The sequence below is a fragment of the Anas platyrhynchos genome, chromosome 1, assembly GCF_047663525.1.
Source record: "Anas platyrhynchos isolate ZD024472 breed Pekin duck chromosome 1, IASCAAS_PekinDuck_T2T, whole genome shotgun sequence".
Classification (NCBI taxonomy): Eukaryota; Metazoa; Chordata; class Aves; order Anseriformes; family Anatidae; genus Anas; species Anas platyrhynchos.
In genome coordinates this window covers 155,786,215-155,805,901 of record NC_092587.1, presented here as the reverse complement: position 1 = coordinate 155,805,901, position 19,687 = coordinate 155,786,215, and the positions used below count along the sequence as shown (strand labels likewise).

The following is a 19,687-nucleotide window of genomic DNA, read 5'->3' as shown; positions in this document are numbered from 1 at the left end:
CCTGAGACCGCCTGGAGCCCTGAGCTGGAGGACTCTGACTGTGGTAGCTATAAACTCCCACCCAACTCCAAGAGGCCTTGCAGAGACATCTTGACAGAATAGAGGGCTGGGCAACCACCAACAATATGAAGTTTACCAAGAGCAACTGCCAGACTCTGCATCTGGGACAAGGCAACCCTGGATATACATACAGACTGTGGTATGAAAGGCTGGAGAGCTGGAGAGCAGCCCCATGGATGGAGATCTGGGGGTTCTGGTCGACAGCAAGTTGAATATGAGTCAACAGTGTGTGCTGAGAGCCAAAACAGCCGACTGTATCATGGCATGCATCAAGCATGGCATTGCTTGCTGGTTGAGGCAAGGGATTGTCCTGCTCTACTCTGTGCTAGTGCAGCCTCACCTTGACCTCTGTGTGCAGTTTTGGGCTCCACAATATAAGAAGGACATAAAAATATTACAGTGTCCAAAGGAGGGCCACAAAGATGGTGAAGGGCCTGGAGGGCAAGATGTATGAGAAGTAGCTGCAGTCCCTTGGTTTGTTCAGCCCAGAGCAGAGGAGGCTGAGGGGAGGCCTCATGGCAGCCTGCAGCTTCCTCACGAGGGGAGTGGAGGGGCAGGCACTGAGCTTTGCTCTCTGGGGACAGCGACAGGATCCAAGGGAACAGCATGGAGCTGGGACAGGGGAGGGTCAGGCAGGGTGTTAGGGAAAGGTTCTGCACCAAGAGCGTGGTTGGGCACTGTCCCAGGCTCACCAGGGAAGTGATCAAAGCACCAAGCCAGCAGGAGTTCAGGAAGTGTGTGAGCAATACTTTCAGATTTATGGATTAATTTTTAGGTAGTCCTGTGTTGAGCCAGGATTTGGATGCAGAGATCCCATGGGTCCTTTCCAACTCGGGATATTCTGTGATTCTATGATTCTGTGAAAGCCTCTAAGAGTGTCAGTTGGCAGCAAGCATAATACGAGTGAAAAGAATAAGTTTGTTTTTGTCCTCAGCTGTGACTACAGTAAAAAGTGCATATGAATTCGAAGTAGAGCTAGAGGGAAGTGCCAACGCTACTAGCAGCAATGGATCCTTTAACATGTATTTTTTTAGTTCTTGATTTCTAAAGAATGGCTCATGAATTAGTGTAGAAATGAGCTACTCTACATAGCACTGGTGAAGCTGCACCTGGAGTACTGTATTCAGTTCTGGGTCCCCCAATACAAGAGACTTGGACATACTGGAATGAGTCCAATGAAGGGCTACCAAGATGATCAAGGGACTGAAGCACTTCTCCTATGAGGAGAGACTGAGAGCGTTGGGACTGTCAAGTTAGAAATGGTACGTTTATTAACCTATCTGACACTTGCATACTTCAAATTCATTTCTTATGTTTTGTATCACTCTGAAAACTAGGTACTGAAATATATGACATAGAACAAAAAGGTTTTATATTATTCTATATCACGTAGAATTTTGCACATATCACTAAGCACTAATAGTGATTAGATCACTAATCATTAATATACCAGAGCTGTGCATACATTTTTTCTTCCTGATGTCTAGTAATTGCAGAGAAACATAAAACTAACTTCAGCATAATGCAATTCCAGTCATAAAATTCAGTGTTCCTGAATCTTCTATGGAAAACATGGGTGTTTAAGAAATGCAGCTTTAATGGATACTTTATTCTCTCTCTCTGTTTGTTTTTTTTTCCCCTCCAAAAAAAAAAAGTGAAGTGAAGTGATGTGACGCGACGTGAAGTGAGGTGAAAGATAATAAATTCATCTAATCCCCTAACAAACTCTTTGGATGCTCTTTGAAACCCATGGCATGTAGTCACATAACAAATAAACAGTCTCCTCAGATTTCTTTGACTGGCTTGTGTGATGGTTTTTAGTGTGGAATGCCTAAGACTATGTATCTTTGGTAGAGAGTATTTGATGCTTCTGGATTATTTCTGCTGTTTGTAAAGAGGAGGAAAACATACTAGATCACCGAGCATTAACGTAAAGTAGCAACAGGCTAATACTTTCCCATAGGATTTTTGAGTCATAATGCATAAATTAATTATATTACTCTTTTTTTTTTTTTTTTTTTTTTTTTTCCATCTTTTGCTTGAATTCTGTCATCTGGATTCATGTTTCTTATGGGCTGATACTTGAGGTAATCCATACATGTCAGTTTTGGATCCCCTTTGGACTGGGAAAGCATGCATATTAAATACTATGTCCATTATTTCAAGGATGGATTTTAACCTCTGTGGTTATAATACATAGTTCTAGTTCAAGTTTGCTAGCAATAACAAGCTGCGTGGTAGAGTTGACATGCTAGATGGAAGGGATGTTATCCAGAGGGACCTAGACAGGCTTGAGAGGTGGGCCTGCACAGACCTCATGAGGTTCAACAAGGCCAACGGCAAGGTCCTACATCTGGTCTGGGTCAATCCTAAGCAAAAATACAGTCTGGGCAAAGAAGAATGGATTGAGAGCAGCCCTGAGGAGAAGGACCTGGAGGCACTGGTTGATGAAAAATTCAACATGAGCCAGCAAGGTGCACTTGCAATCCAGAAGGCCAACTGTGTCCAGAACTGCATCAAAAGAAGCATGGCCAGCAGGTAGAGGGAGGTGATTCTCCCCCATCTGTTCTGCTCTTGTGAGACCCCAGATGGAGCACTACATTCTCTTCTGGAGTCCCCAGCACAAGAAGGACATGGATGTATTAGAATGAGTCCAGTGGAGGGCCATGAGGATGATCAGAGGGCTGGAGCACCTCTCCTGTGAAGACAGGCTGAGGGAGGTGGGATTGTTCAGCCTGGAGAAGAGAAGGCTCTGGGGAGACCTTATAGTGGCCTTCCAGTACCTAAATGGGGGAAAGCTGGGGAGGGACTCCCCAGTGATAGGACAAGGAGTAATGGCTTTAAACTAAGAGGGGGTTGGTTTAGATTAGGAAAAAGGAATAAATTCTTTACTTAGAGAGTGATGAGGCTCTGGAACAGGTGATGATCTTCAAGGTCCCTTGCAACCCAAACCATTCTTAGATTCTGTGATTCTGTATCTTGGCCTGACTAAGTTCAAGTATACAAAGTATATATTATATAATGTAGGCTGTTGATTTACAACTGAATTACAAGACTTCACAACTTGTTGGCCTACCACTAATACTGGAATTTTAATTTACTAAACTATTTATGGTAAGCACTATAGATATTTCAAAAGTTAATACAGAATTTCAACCATACATGTTCTCATTAGGCAGTTTGTATATAACTCTTACGTGTGGGAAGAAATGGTAAACTGCAGAAAATGCAGTCACTTTTATACAAATGCGATGCCATAGAAATTTGGTTTAAATTAATTTTCTAAGGTATGTGTACTAGAAGGAAACTTCCCCCAAAGTATTAAGAATGAAAATTGCAGAGCTGGTTTAAAATTAGTCCAAATTCAGTGGTGTAATATTTCCCTTACATTTGATTGAAATCCAGGAGTAAAAATAATATGTTTTTTTTTTCTTTCTCTCCTTGCCTTGTAATAGTAAACAAGGCATATATATACGTTTGTGTCCTCTTTTAAATATTAAAGGAAGTGAAAGATTGCAATTCTTTTAAAACAAAGACCAGATGGTTGTTTTACATCACACTTTGTAATCACTTAAATATGCTATTATCAACAACAACAAATAATAATCCAGATATGAAGAATCCTCGGAATAAATGCAGTAAATATCTACTTTTTTTTTTTTTTTAAAAAAGTCTTGTGATTTGTTGCTTACAAGAAACAAGAAAGATTTTATTTTTTTTCAAAAAATTAAGGGGCTAGTATATTGACAGCCCTGATTTTTGACTTAGGAATGTACAAATCATAATTTTTGTTTTAGAAAAAATATATAGTTTTATGTTCCCTTGGGTAAATACTAGATACCACTCATGGTAGTGCTGCAGAAAGTATCCATAGTGGTTATGACAAAGATCTCATAAAGGATGGAGATAAGAGGCACTGAGCACCTGTGTGCCTGAAAATTAGAGAAGCAGTTATAAAAAAGTGAGCATTTAATAACAGTAAAAAGAGCTTGTCTGGCTCATCTTAGTTACATTTAAAATGTATTGGTTTTATACTGATTGAAAACTTGCCACTTATTTGATGTTGCTGAGTAATTAAGACTGATAATGTTAGTCTGGGCCTATAGACTTAAAAATATACAGAAACACATTGTTAAATTTATGCTTGCAGTATTGAATCAGCATAACCTGGTTAGTCCTTGAAGTCTCTGAAAGTGTTGTAAATAGATTGCCGTTGTAGATGTTCACAGGAGTTGTTCAATATTGTAAGTAAACATAGATCTGCTTTGCTCTCTGTCATTGTTCAAGCTGTCTGTGGCCAAAACAAATTTCTTGAGTAGTTTTGGAAGTTATGAAGCAAGAAATGTGCCAGTAGAGTAAGTCTGATTAACAAATTAAAAAATGAAATAAAATGCTAAAATGACAATTAAACAGTGTGATGAAGAATTGTAAATACAAGTAGCCAGTATTACCATATGCTGTCTAGAAAAGCACAAATAGTCAATAAATCATGCAGCTGATTATTATACCCATTCATCTGTGGGTTGCTGAGGTACATAACAAAACATAATTCAATCTCAGAAGTTTGTTATTGTTTAGACTACATTGTAAATTCAATTGATTATCCATGTGCAGCATGATTTATTTTTTCATCTAATATTTGTGCTGTTAATAGAATATTGCAGCCATAGATTATAGCAGACATTTTAGATCACATACTTTATGTTTTTCATCCATGAAAAAGTAATAATAAAAAATTGAAAAGGGTCATAGAAATCTTGTTCATGTCATTCTAAAGAGATTATTATAAAATCATTATTTTACTACCATTACCTCCTTGAATAAATTTCATCTGAAGCATTAGCAAAATTTGTGTAGACTGGATCTACAGTTACAAAAATAGCCATTTTACTGGCTGTTATTTTAAACCATCTAAAACAGGAATCGATATGACTTTTTTTTTTTCTGATATTCTGTCTACTTCAGGCTTTCAAATTAAGGGTTCTTAAGTCAGTGATAACTAGATATCTAGAATTTACTTCAGTTCTTTAGACATAGCTGTCTAGTACTATTTTAATTGCATAATATCCATATTAAACTGTCAGGTGTGATGCAGGACCTGCAGGTTACCCATGCCCTTCTGGACAGGCAGCTAAATGGCATCTAACATTGGAAATTGTGCTGAATGCTCTTCAGCCAACTAAGTCAAGCCTCTGTGGTAGAGGCTGCCTTTATAGCTGGTGGAGATGTCATCAGTGCAGTTGCCTTAAGGTGGGCATCTTGGTCAATCTGATACCGTGTCTTAGTCAGCTAGCACTTCCACTTGTCAACATACGGGGTATACTGAAGAGAGTTTGCTATTTTGAATCCAGGATTGTCTCCACGGGGTATAGTAGGAGCCCAGCTGCATGTGGACTTGAACCTTTTGCTGAATCACTTTGGTATTTGTCATGTGTGCATGCTTATAGATAAATTCACCTTATGAGTGAGGCACATATGCATGTGTCATAATGACAAGAATGAGACAAATTGAATGCACTTTCCTACTCTTTACTAGATGCAGTCAACATTTTTTTTCTTACTTATGTACATGCTAGAAGAATGGAAAAGAGATAGGTAGCAAAATCCTTCCACCTTCCTGAGGATGGAAGACAGTTAATAGGCAACAGAGCAACAGAGGTAATGACATATTACCTAAGCACGTATCTCATTTTTATTGGAAGAAACAATGCATAGAAGGTATTAGCAGATTAGATAAACATGCCTGTGATTTTTTCTCTTCATAAAGATGGCAATTTCAAACCCTCTGGAGTCAGTCAGAATTATTTCATTGACCTGAACAAGCTTTTTATTGGAAATAAGGCATTTATTCTTATGTATAGATGTATATTAAAGACACAATAGCCAGTCTTGGTTACTACATTAGAATTATACCTGGTGTACTGCTGTTCCTGAATATTCCTATCCATCAGACTTTAATTTGCTTCAGTAATTGCCTGATATCTTTTGACACTATTTGACTCTTCCTATTTTTAACATCACTGGTAGGACAGTATTGACTGTACTTCATGCTTTCCCTCAACTTTATTTCTATGGAGAGGTCCATTTAAAAAATTAAAAAAAAAATAAAAAATTAAATGAGTCAAGCTTCATTGAAGACCAGGCTACAGTCTTTCTAGTAACACTGGCCCATTTATACTATTGCATCTCATGAGTTACTCCCTTTGTCTACTTGTGCCTTATATCCTATGTAGCTTCTGAAGGTTTTTTATTTTTTTAACAGAGAATTTTAATTTTAAGGCATTAGATTCCATATTGAATGAATTAAATAAACTTACCGAATCACAGAATTACCGAATTGCAGAATCATAGATTTATAGAATCATAGAATCATGGAATCATAGAATAGCCTGGGTTGAAAGGACCTAGTCATAGCTGTCTAGTGGATAAAATGAGTTAATGCTTGTAATACATGATGTTTCATTGTGTTTTTATTTTCAACTCTCAAGTAAGTTTCCTATTGATTTCTATATTGCTCCTTTGCCTAACCTGAAATGAAAACCTACCAGGCATATCTTGGAATTCCTCAATGTATACAGTCTTGTTCTGTTTTGCATTTTTTTTTTCCTTTCTTTTTACACCTGTAAATCACAGATCAAGTCAGGACTGAATTCTTTTCCAATATATTTTAACTGTTTGGATAAAAATTACTCAGTGTACATAAGTATAAGCTTAACAGGCTATGGAGATCTTGAGGCTTAGAACGGGTGTATCCAGCACAATGACTGGCAAGAGAAATTCTCCATGTCCCATCATTTTGACCACAGCAATTGACAGTCTAACTAGCATTATTTTTAAAAGCTTGTTCTCTTAGGTGTTTAGTACATTTCCTTCCTTTGGAAGACAAGAAGACAAACTCTTTGTCTTTTAAAGGTTAAGTTTTAATGGAATGGAAGAGTCATTTCAATTGTTTAATATTACTTTTGCCCATCCATTTAAGATAGCAAGAGGAAAGACTTGAGGTAGAATGACTAAGAGCATTTCACTTTTTATTGCAAGTTGCAGAATGAGTTGTGGGATGAGAGAGATCATGTATGTATATGTGTAGACAGGTACAGTAAAGCTTTGTTGTATTTTGTAGCTTAATAACTCAGCTTACAACTGATTTCCTTTTATATTTGTTTAGACTGTACTTAATAAATTCTTCCAAGAATACAGATAAATTATCACAGTGTTGTAACCTTATTTGTAAGGTATTTGCTTGCATACAAAATGTAGTTGTCAGAGTTTGTGAGTATTCCCTCTGCATAAATTCTAAGTCACAATCTTTACAAAAATGCTGTCAGGATAAATGTAAGATATCCTTGTGTGATTGTTTCAAGTTTCTGCTCTAATTTTATTTATTTTTTAATTTATTCGTTTTTATTACAGAAACCTTTGAAACGCTCATCAGACTAGCTGAGAATTACACAAGCACACTTTTCTGCAATGCATATAGGAACATGGCTGCTGAGGCTGCTACACGCATTCAGGAGTTTTTCACAGATGTTGGACTCTTCATATTTGGCACAGACATCAGCACAGAGGAATTTGTCAACAGATTTTTTGACAACCTGTTCCCAGTGGTCTACAACCACATTATTAACCCTGGTCAGACTGATATTTCACTGGAATACGCGGAGTGCCTCCGAATGGCTAGAAGAGATATCAGACCCTTTGGTAACATTCCCAAGAAGGTCATAGGACAAATGGGAAGATCACTGTTACCCAGCCGGACTTTCCTGCAGGCTCTGAATTTGGGCATTGAAGTGATCAATACAACAGATCATCTGCATTTCTCTAAAGACTGCGGCAGAGCTTTACTGAGAATGCAGTACTGCCCCCATTGTCAAGGGCTGACTTTAAGTAAACCCTGTATGGGCTACTGCCTCAATGTCATCCGAGGCTGCTTAGCCTACATGGCAGAAGTTGATCTTCATTGGCAGGCGTACATTCAGTCCTTGGAGGAGCTCTCAAGCGCCATGCGTGGGACATACGACATTGAGCACGTGCTTCTAAACTTTCATTCAGTTGTTAATGATGCTCTCATACAAGCTCGTGTACACAGACCTGAATTATCTGAGCAGGTAAGAAGCTGTTGTTATCCATGCTTGGTGCAAACAGGACACTAGAGAAAGTAGCACTAATAGCTAATACTTGTTTGGCTGTTCTTATGCCAATGAACACATTTGTATCCAAATTCAGCTTTATTTAGCAATGTTTGTTTCCAGCACTGTAGTTTGATGTACCTTAATCATCCACATGAACTTCTAATTTCACATAATGAATTCACAAGTTTGGCATCAAGTTGAGATTCAGTGTTTTGGCAGCATTTAAAGTAAAGGATTTTCAAAATGAAAGAAATTCATAAATGGATATTTTAAAATCAGAATCATCTGATTTCAGTGAAGTAATCAGCGAAGTAATCAGTGAAGTAATGTTGAAACATATTTCCCCTTGAAACCGCAGATATTTCAAAAATTTCCTGAGTGAAAATTTTGTTGCAAATTTGAATGGAAACTTCAATTCCTTCACCATTTTTGTTTAGAAGTTGAAATTTTCAATAGATGTATCGAATAGTTTTAGGTTTAGCTTTACAGCTGTACCTCTTAAGTTATCTTAATTTTACAACTGCATCTCTTCATTTATCTTATCTCTCTTCTACACTGACCAAGTGTAAACAATGGACTGTGTCATAATATTTATCACACACACAATCACACAGAATTTCTAGGTTGGAAGAGACCTCAAGATCATCGAGTCCAACCTCTGACCTAACACTAACAGTCCCCACTAAACCATATCCCTAAGCTCTACATCTAAATGTCTTTTAAAGACTTCCAGGGATGGTGACTCCACCACTTCCCTGGGCAGCCTGTTCCAATGTCTAACAACACTTTTGGTAAAGACGTTCTTCCTAAGATCCAACCTAAAACTCCCCTGGCGCAACTTTAGCCCATTCCCCCTCGTCCTGTCACCAGGCACGTGGGAGAATAGACCAACCCCCACCTCACTACAGCCTCCTTTAAGGTATCTGCAGAGAGCAATAACGTCGCCCCTGAGCCTCCTTTTCTCCAGGCTGAACAAGCCCAGCTCCCTCAGCCGCTCCTCACAGGACTTGTTCTCCAGGCCCCTCACCAGCTTTGTCGCCCTTCTCTGGACTCGCTCGAGCACCTCGATGTCCTTCTTGTAGCGAGGGGCCCAAAACTGAAGACAGTACTCGAGGTGCGGCCTCACCAGAGCCGAGTACAGGGGGACGATCACCTCCCTAGCCCTGCTGGTCACACTGTTTCTGATACAAGCCAGGATGCTGTTGGCCTTCTTGGCCACCTGAGCACAGTGCTGGCTCATATTCAGCCGACTATCCACCATCACTCCCAGGTCCTTCTCTGCCTGGCAGCTGTCCAACCACTCATCTCCCAGCCTGTAGCTCTGCTTGGGGTTATTGCACCCCAGGTGCAGGACCCAGCACTTGGCCTTGTTGAACTTCATACAGTTGACCTCAGCCCATCGGTGCAGCCTATCCAGATCCTCCTGCAGAGCTTTCTTACCCTCGAGCAGATCGACACACGCACCTAACTTGGTGTCATCTGCGAACTTACTGAGGGTGCACTCAATGCCCTCATCCAGATCATTGATGAAGATTAAAAGGGGGACAGTAAATTATCTTGTGAAAAAGTAACTCCACAAATATATATTATCCATATATTCAAATGTTCTTTAAAGACAAAATAATATCCCAAAGTTTGGAAAAATGACAGTATAAGTCTCAGCATTAATATTTGTTTTGGAACTGGTATCTTCTTACAGCTTTTCAGAGCACAAAAACCTGTTTTTCATGAGCTCTACATAAGAAAATTGTTTAATCATGTTATTGTTATATTCTCATAACAATAAATACAAGCAGTTCTTTCTTTAGATACCAATGGCCTGCCTCACAGAACCCATAATGTAGAGTATATTATTTTCATAATATGCGTTTCAGAGGAAGTGTAGCACAGTTCATCTGCAACATGAACTAAGTTCTTCCTTATATAAATTTAAGGGAAAAAGCAAGTTAAGTGGCAGCTATCTTATCTGTGAATGCCTGTGAAGAATTTAAATACAGTTTGGAGAAATACACAGTATTTAGCTACACATTAGAATGAAAGTATATCAGCAAATTCATTAAAGCTGTGTAAGTAGCAAAATTTAAATTCTTCCTATATTTAATCCATGCTATGTTTTGTAAGTGTATTTTTCCGTGTATTTCTTCATGCAGATTTCACTGACAGTGGCATATTCTGTTCTTAAAGCTGGATTGGATATCTTGGTCTAAGTAGATGTCTTCCCTTTTGGAGGGTACACAGGTCCATTTATGGCTGTGCACCACTGTGGGGTGGAAGGTACCAGTAATACTTCTAGGAGTACTACAACTTTCCTCCTTACTTGACTAGCTGAAGCTGAAGCAGCATTTTCTGCTAAGCAGCTGACAGTAAATTACTTGCCCTAGCATAATAAATAGAGGATTCATCATTTCTTAATGTGTTAAAACCCACAGTCTATTAAAACAGGTTTTTAATCCTGCTTGTATTCAATGAGTAATAGGTAAATTGACCATTTCTCAGAATTTCCCATTTGATCTACTTTACACAAGACAGCTACTTTAGCCAAAATCTCTAGCTGCTGAACTGTATTAAGAAAAGCTGTGATTTTTGAAGAGGTTTTTCACTAATATTTTGGCTTAATGGTGCCTCACTGATGTCTGTCCAATTCCTAATGTGTTCCTAAGCTACATTTACCTTTTAGGGATAGTCCCTGTTCCTCTTAAGATTTTATTTATTTATTTTTAAATCTTTTACCCTACAATTTTCAGGAATGAGCTAGGAAAAGTAAGTAAAGATTCAAGGAAGGGCCTCTTTCTTGCTTCATGCTGGGAAATTGGTATGAAAAAAGCTCCCCTCTCAAGATTTAGAGTTACATTTTGAAGGGTTTACCAGCATTGCCCTAGGCTTAAAGTCTCTTGGCACACTTGTGTTTTCAAAATTGAAGTTTTTATTCTCCAACATAATATCTTAAATGCAATTTGAATGAAAAACTAAATGGGTGAAGAGTCCTTCACCCAGTGTTTTGGCTTTATGAAAATTTCAGATTGGTCCAAACCAAAATGCTTTATTTTGATGTTTCTGAAAACTATGTCTTCCTTGTCCCTTTTCCTCAGAAGACATCAGAAATAAGAAAATTTCTTAAGCAGTGATATTCTGTGGCAATGTATTTGTTTGAAGATCAACTGTTTACTTCTGTTGCAGTAACATCTTTTCATATAGAATCACTTCCAAACCTAAAAAGCTAAAAAAATCATTTTTCTCTCAATCTGCATCAGATCCACGTGTTTAGACTATTCATAAACCTTGTGGCATCTTTCACTTAATCTCTTTGTTACAGTTGATCAGTTCTTTCCCTCTTTGATACGTAATTTGGTCAATAAGACTGTGATACATTGATCCCTTCAAACATGGTGATTTAGTTGGTCAGTATTGATCTGTTGATTATGGCTTGATTATAGTTCAGACTTGCCCATACATTAGGTATAAAAGCTGATTCTGACATGGAATAAAGACAATCTCTCAGTTTTTAGAAGAAGAGGATATGATTTCAATTGAAATTGGCTCATTAATATTTATTTATTTATCTTCAGAGTGACTCATGAACTATTTCAAATTTAGATAAGCAATTAATGCATCAGTGATCCTAACAGACACAGAGAAGATGATTATGAGCCAGCAAATAATGGCTTGCTTAGGCATTCAGCAGCCTCTGCAGTTTTAGAGTTGAATTTCATCACAGTAAGTACTTTTTTTGAATGCTAAAGAAGCAGGTAGAAGAAAAAAAAAACGTAAAATGTATGGAAATATGGAATATGCATATGCAAATGTTAATGTAAGAATCAGCAGTGTATCCTATTCAGTGATATATGTATTTGTATAGCTCTGTATCTAATCATATGTATGTTTGTATAAATAAGTGTATGTAAAGGATTTCTTTCTAATGTGCTGTGTGTTTATCTGTATTTAAATCTAGTGTATATTCATACATTATGTTGTTCTGTTTGGTGTGGAAAGACCAATGCCTGCATAACACCACTTCCTTTTACAAAACTTTTTTTCCCCAGTAATTTACAACTTGTTCACTTTTCTGCTTGGGCCATCAGAGCAGTGCCACACTGTCTACAGTTGCAATCTCTCTTTCCCTTTGTTCTTCCTATTTTGAATTCACACCTTTAATTCCTTCCTCCCACAGCTCCATTTACTGACAGATAAATGCAGCATCAGTTCATCGTCTTTATACCTGGACATTTTCCCATGCTATTCCACAGACTCTAGTGGAAATTTGTGGGTTGAGCAAATATTCACATACTTATATATGCTCACATATACGTATTGGCATATAATTAATGCCAGTTCTGTTCAGTGCTCCTGAAGCCTACGTAGGTCCATTTATGCACTGTTTATGCTCAGTGCAGCTCACTCCATGCTTTTTAGCTAGTAGGAGCTGAAACAGTAACATTTTTAGCAGCCTTCTGCATGTACACTCCTGCAAATGTAATGCCATAGAGTTTTAAGAGAGCAGCATTGTACAAAGTGAGAATAGTATAAGCTATTTGTTATTAAGATAATCTGAAAAAGATGATATTGTGCAGTTGCACTGGATAACAGGTAAAAATGCCTGTTTCTATACAGGACCTTGTAACTTCTTACTATGCTCTCTGTGCTAAGCAACACGCTGTTTTGTGTGAGCTCTGGCATAGTCAGGAAAATCCCCAGTGAGGGCAACCATACAGGCTAATGAATATGCAAGAACTTTGTAACATGTTTAAACATTGTTTAAGGGAAAAGAAAAAAAAAAGAAAAAAAAAAAAGAAAAAAAAAGGAAAGAAATTATGGAAACTTTCTACAAGTGGTCATAAATTGTTTCATGTTACTTCCATTTTACAGTTGTTATGCTAGACACTGCATCTATGGATGCTAGACACTGCATCTCAGTCATGAGGCAGAAGGAAATAGAGAGATTGTAGTAAGATTTCTAGAGTTCTAGTGTAGATGAACCATATTGTACCCTGTGGAAGAGTATGTACTGTACCCTTTCTGGGTGCGCTGATGGTAGGTAGGGTCACATGCTGTGGAAAGGCAAGTTCCCATGTCATTTACAGTGAGGCTCGATGACAGCTTAAACCAGCCTCACTTTGGCTTGCTACGTCTTGGTCTGGCATCAACCTCAGCTATGTTTCTTCATCCCTTTCCCTGTGTGGATGCTGGTTAGGCAGCTGAAAAAAAAGCTGGTTCAGGGAGCCCTGGTTTGGTTTCATGGTGTAAGGAATTGTGCTGTCATGTGCTGGCATCATGGCGGACTTGAGAGGAGGTGAAATGGGTTTGAGGCAAGAGCTGAAGAAAGAGGGGAAGGGATCAGTAAAGAAAGGAATGAGAAAAGGCATAAGCCTTTATAATTAAAATCTTTCCTCCCAACTAAACTTAACATTAAGCTACTGTTGTTGAATCCCAAAAGATCGACGGTGTCTGAGATTAATACTGAGTAAAAGAGATGAAAAGAAATATTGATTAGTTGTTCATTGTATATTCTGGGCACTCATGATTTGGGGATCTGGAGGAAAATGAAGTATGTGACTATGATGTAGAAAGCTATATATGCATACAAAGACTTGCATATATTTCTCTTAGCTTAATCCTGAAAGAAATTCTAAGTTATATATCTTCTGAAAATGTGCATGATTATATTGTACAGAAAGAGACTTTTGTCTGGCTCTTTTTTTTAACACTGTTGATAATAGAAAAAAAAATAATCTTTCTTGTGCTTTTGTCTTAGAATGCCAGCAGTAAGAAGCTAATAGACTATATTTAGAACTCTGCTTACTTAATATTTTTTGTGAAATGACTAGCTGTATTGGGCTTCTGTGGCTAGGGCTTGGTAGCAGGGAGGCTGCAGGGGTGGCCTCTCTGAGCAGAGTCCAGCAGTTGCCCCATGTCAGGTCAGATCTAGCTCCAGATGGCTCCAAAAAGGACCTGCCGCTGGCCAAAGCCGAGGCAGTGAGTGATGTTGATTGAGCCTCTGTGAGAACACATGCAAGAAAAGGAAAAAGAAAAAGCTGCACAACTGGGAGAGAGAGGAGTAAGAAACAACCCTGCAGACACCAAGGTCAGTGCAGGAAGTACTCCAGGAACCAGAGCAGCAGTTCCCCTGCAGCCTGTGGAGAGGCCCCTGGTGGAGCAGGCTGTCTCCCTGCAGCCCATGGGTCCCACATGGAGCAGATCTCCACGCTGCAGCCCATAGAGAGCCCCCGCAGGAGCAGGCCCCGGGCTGGAGCTGCAGCCCATGGAGAGGAGCCCATGCAGGAGCAGGGGGTCTGGGGAGAGCTGCTGCCTGTGGGGGACCCATGCTGGAGCAGTTTGCTCCTGGGGGATGGACCCCATTGTACGGACCCATGTGGGAGCAGTTCCTGAAGAGATGCTGCCTGTGGGCAGCCCCCACAGGATCAGTTCAGGAAGGATGGCATCCCATGGGAGGGATCCCATGTGGAGCAGGGGCAGAGAGTGACTGTGAAGGAGTGGTGAAGACAAAGCATTAGGGACTGACTGCAGCCCCCATTCCCTGTTCCCCTGGGGGGAGGAGGTGGTACAGGATGGTTGAGGGGAAGGTGTTTCTAGGTTTTTTTGTTTTGTGTCTTCTAATCTGCTAGTGACAGGCAATAAATTATATTAATCTCCCCATTATGAGTCTGTTTTGCCTGTAACAATAATTGCTGGATGGTCTCCCTGTCCTTATCTCAACCCTTGAACCCTTTTCATCCTATGTCCTTCCCCTTTTCCTTTGATGAGGAGGAGTGAGAGAATGGTTGTGGTTGAGTTCAGTTGCCCAACTTGGAAAACCACCACACTCACTCACTACTTGTAAACACCTAAGCAGTCTGAATTGCTGCAGTAGTGACAAGTTGAATTTCATATTCCCAGGAAGAGAGATATTAAAAAACATTATCAATAGAATATTTGCTTTTCTATTTCTTCTAGGATCTGGTTTATGTAGCTACTTTTTACTAGGGCTTTTCTGGTGTAAAATTGCACAACCTTATTCAATGCCGTTCCAGAATACATAGTACTTCCAGAAATGCACTAAACCAATTCATTCCTGAGATTTAAAAAAAGAAACTGAATGAAGGCAATGAAAAACACATTTGGATGACCCAAATACACACTTATTTGCTTGCAAGCCACAGTACAATTGCAGTTTTTATTTTAGGGAAGGAGGTAGCTTGCTGGTCAACAAAAGACCAGATTAACCATATTTCTAATTGTGGGAGTTCCCGTACTTGGATATTTAGTAACTTTCATAATTTGACAAGTTGAGGCACTTAAAGAGCTGCAAGGAATTGGCATCTTTTGAAATAGCTATCCTATGAATCCATTGCCTTACTATCTAAATCCCTTTTATTTACTTATATACCTCCAAATATAGCAGTACTATGCATACTGCTTCATAGCTACTGCACTTTGGTTACTTGCTAAGAATGGATTCATGTTAAATAAGTTCAGAAGCTATTTGATCATATTAAAAATAAAACTTTCATCGCGCTATTTTAAAGGAATCTTAATTCTGGAAAATTATAATTATAAATCTGCTACATTAATCAGGTCATGAAAGAGATCTGAAATTCATTGCATACTTAAAAACAAAGTTGTAGCTTGTGAGCTATATTCAGCCCACCTGAAATGAACTTCTGTATCAGATACCTGTAAGAACACACAGTACAGTGTTTATCAAAAACAGTTGTTGATTTGATAACAGTCAGAGATACAATATTTTACTGTAAGGAAAATATTAGGCTGTACTTCTAAGTTTTATTTAAAATATCTGCCCTTGAATTTATTTGAAAAACTTAGAGTTAACCATCTAATGAAAATTCAGGAAAACTGAAGAAAAAAAAAAACACAACACTTCCATTAAAAATGAAGATTCAGAAAAATGCAGAAATGAGGAAAATAATAAACATTTACTCTAAAACAATTCAGTGTCTCTAATTAAACACTGCCGTATGAATGTCTTTTAATACTATTTCCATATGTTTCAGTGCACCTAACAGTATACACACAGAAGAGACCCACATTTGACTCAACTACAGTAACTATTTTACCACCAACTTCTCTTATTTTGAGTCATGGCTGGAGGAATCAGCAATTCATCATTCCTTGATTTTGAGGACTATGAATGGGAATGCTGCATAACCTTTATCAAAATGGATACGGGCTTTAACCTTAACTTTACACATTTTCTCTTGCCACTTCAGTCTTCTCATTCGCTTAATATTAAATGAAATGAGAAACGTTTGAAAGTGATGCATTCAAGATTTTGTTATTTGTAAATTAAATGTAATAAAAACTTCTGTTTAGATGCTTTTATGAAATAACATAGCCTGAAAATCAAAACAATAGTTAAAAAGAAATAAAAGTTCTACATATAAGAAGAATTAACTATGTGAAAAGATAATTTCACAGCATAATTTCCTGTATATACTAAAGCAAAACTGGCAATAATTACAGAGTAACCTATTCAGTTATTCTTTTACACATTAAGCAGATTATACTGCATTATATAATTTATGACTATTTTGGTTTATTATATGTATTCTTGGTATTTAAGCTGCATAGTAAATTTCTCTATTGCAGACATTCTAGGCGTACTTTATCTGATTGGAAATAGATAAGTAGAGCCAAATATCTAGCTGACTCTTCCAAATAGTTGACTTCATCTGTCTATGATTCATCTGCTGCTGTGTAGGCATCATATTTTAGCATTTACACAGTGCAGAGACGTGCAGGCAGCATCATTATGAGGGAGTTCTCCAATTCTGTAGTTTAAAAAAAAAAAAAAAAAGAGCAGCTTGAGATCAGGAACAACTTACTACATTCAACTCCCAGACTTCCTTCTACACACGCTCCTGCTCCTTGGTCATGATTGCTCGTACTACCTTTGAGATCACTCCCTCTCTGTTCACAAGAAAGCCCCATGTAACACAAGTCTCCAGCTGCACTTTGTGTGGGCAGAAGGGAGAAGCGCTGTCCGTGTTGGATGGAGTGTTCTATCACAGGATGGCCATGGTAAGGACCAGTGGCCTAGATTATATAGCTTTTCCCAAACTTCAGTCCTGTTACCACTATTAGTCTGGGTGTTAGGGAGACAAGATGATTTAGAGCATGCTTACTTCTGGAACTGAATCGCCAAACCACACTGTGCATATAGAAGTATGTATGTATGCCCATGTTGTATGTATAGGGAATCACTTGCAGTTTCTGGCTGGAAAGGAAAACAGACACTTTTAACTCCAAAGGAGGATTTTCTCTGAGACAGGATGCAGAGACTGAGAGAGGATCAGGGCAGTAATCAGGGAAGTGATCCTTCCCCTTTACTCTGCTCTGGTGAGGTTGCACCTCAAGTACTGTGTTCAGTTTTGGGCCCCTCACTACAAGAAGGGCATCAAGGCCCTGGAGAGTGTCCAGAGAAGGGCTACAAAGCTGTTGAAGGGCCTGGAACACAAGTCCTGTGAGGAGTGGCTGAGAGAACTGGGGGTGTTTAGTCTGGAAAAGAGGAGGCTCAGGGGAGAGAGACCTTATTGCTCTCTGCAACTACCTGAAAGGAAGTTGTGGGGAGCTGGGGGTTGGCCTCTTCTCACAGGTAACTAGTGATAGAACTAGAGAGAGTGGCCTCGAGTTGTGCAAGGGCAGGTTTATGTTGGAAATTAGGAGACATTTCTTCTCAGAAAGAATAGTCAGGCATTGGAACAGGTTGGCCAGGGAAGTGCTGGAGTCACCGTCCCTGGGGGTATTTAAGGAAAGGTTGGACCTGGCACTTAGGGACATGGTTCAGTGGGTGACATTGGTAGTATGGTGATGGTTGGACCAGATGATCTTAGAGGTCTTTTCCAACCCTAATGATTCTGTGATTCTGTGAAAGGGAGTATGAGTAGGTGTGATGGAAGTGGATCCTGGGGAAGATGTGCAGGTGCCCCACACTCTGTCAACCTTTGGCTCTTCACAGGCTTACACTACAGCAGCAGCAGAGGAGCAAGGTCATTGCCAGGTTCCACTGCCAGCAACATCCCATAGTTTATCAGGAATACAGTGTACATTGCAGGTGGGGTAAGTTGTAGCTGCTTTGTTCAAGTTGACCCTGCTTGAACAGGGCTGTTGAACTAGATGATCCAACTTTCCATAGATCAAACATATAATCCAACTGTGAGATGAACAGGTTCAAACTATGCTGAGCCAACAACTGGCTCAACAGGTGTTTGAGATCAAAGGGTTGTAATAAATGGGCCTACACCTGGCTGGCAGCCGGTCACTAGCAGTGTTCCCAGAGCTCAATTCTAGGGCCAGTTCTGTTCAATAGTTTTATCAGTGATCTGGATACAGGGGTAGAATGCATCCTCAGCAGGTTTGCTAATGATCCCAAAGTAGGAGGTGCTGTTGACTTTTGGAGGGACAAGAGGCCCTTTCAGAGGGATCTAGATACACTGGAGCATTGGACAGTCATCAACGGCATGAAGTTCAACAAAGGAAAATGCCAAGATCTGCACCTCGAACAGAGTAATTCTGGACACAGGTAAAGGCTGGGACATGAGTGGCTGGAGAGCAGCTCAGCAGAAAGGGATCTGGGAGTGCTTCAGTTATAAAATTAGTTATATTTTAAATTTACAATTTGTATTACATCTTTAATTTTAATCATAAAATAAATTATATTTTTCTTCATATCAAAATGTCTAACTGTATTCAGCCTTGTGTGCATTTAACTTTAAGCAAACATGTATTCCCATTAACAATTTACAAAAGACAGAACCAGAGTGAGCTACATGCCATATACTTCTTGAAAAAAGGAAAATCTGAAATATGTAATTTTCAGCAAAGCAGACTTTGGAGTAAAATTGTGGAGTTCTGCCTGAAACTTTTGGCTTATGCTTGTGCCACCTTTACGTTGTTGAATTTAAATAACTTGATAAAGTGATTAATTTAAATTACTTCACAAGATCAATATAAACTGATTTGTGGAAGCTGCTGAACAGTAATTGAATTCAAAGTGCTCATCTTAAACACTTCTGTATTCTAATCTCATTGTGTTGTAAAAGAAGGTTTGATACCTAACTTAATACACAGTTGAACACCATCACTTTCCATTTCCCTCCATCCACAGATAAGCATCCAACTGCAGCTGTGAAAAAACATGTGTTTATATAATAAATTATATAAAATATTTTTATACATCAGTCATTTTTTGATTGTAGCAAGGAGCTAGTGTACTGCAGTCATGACCTCCATCTAATTCAGATTCCTCTAGTGTTATGTTTCACTTCCCCAGTATTTCAAAGTGGAAAAGCTCCCTGCTTCTGTCAAGAAGCTTTCTCCAGAGGCTTAACTGAGCTTCAGTCACAAGAAAAAAGAATGGAAATTTTTGAAAACAGTGAAAATCAACAAAGCAAGTTTTTATCACTTGCTTGGAACTAGTGAAATTACCAAAACCATTGGTAAGAAGCATGGGAGGGTTTAAGCCACGTTTCATGTCTGACGTGAAA

General features: G+C 38.9%; 1 protein-coding gene across 3 annotated transcripts in view; it reads left to right on the top strand.

Moving 5' to 3' along the window:
* The window catches only part of GPC5 (glypican 5), a 762,495-nt gene that overhangs the window by 139,261 nt on the left and 603,547 nt on the right, over positions 1-19,687 (top strand). For all 3 annotated transcript variants that reach the window (XM_038173480.2, XM_027443115.3, XM_038173481.2), the window contains one exon: positions 7,471-8,165. In XM_038173480.2, the coding sequence (XP_038029408.2) occupies positions 7,471-8,165 (695 nt within the window). The remainder of the gene's footprint in view (positions 1-7,470; positions 8,166-19,687) is intronic.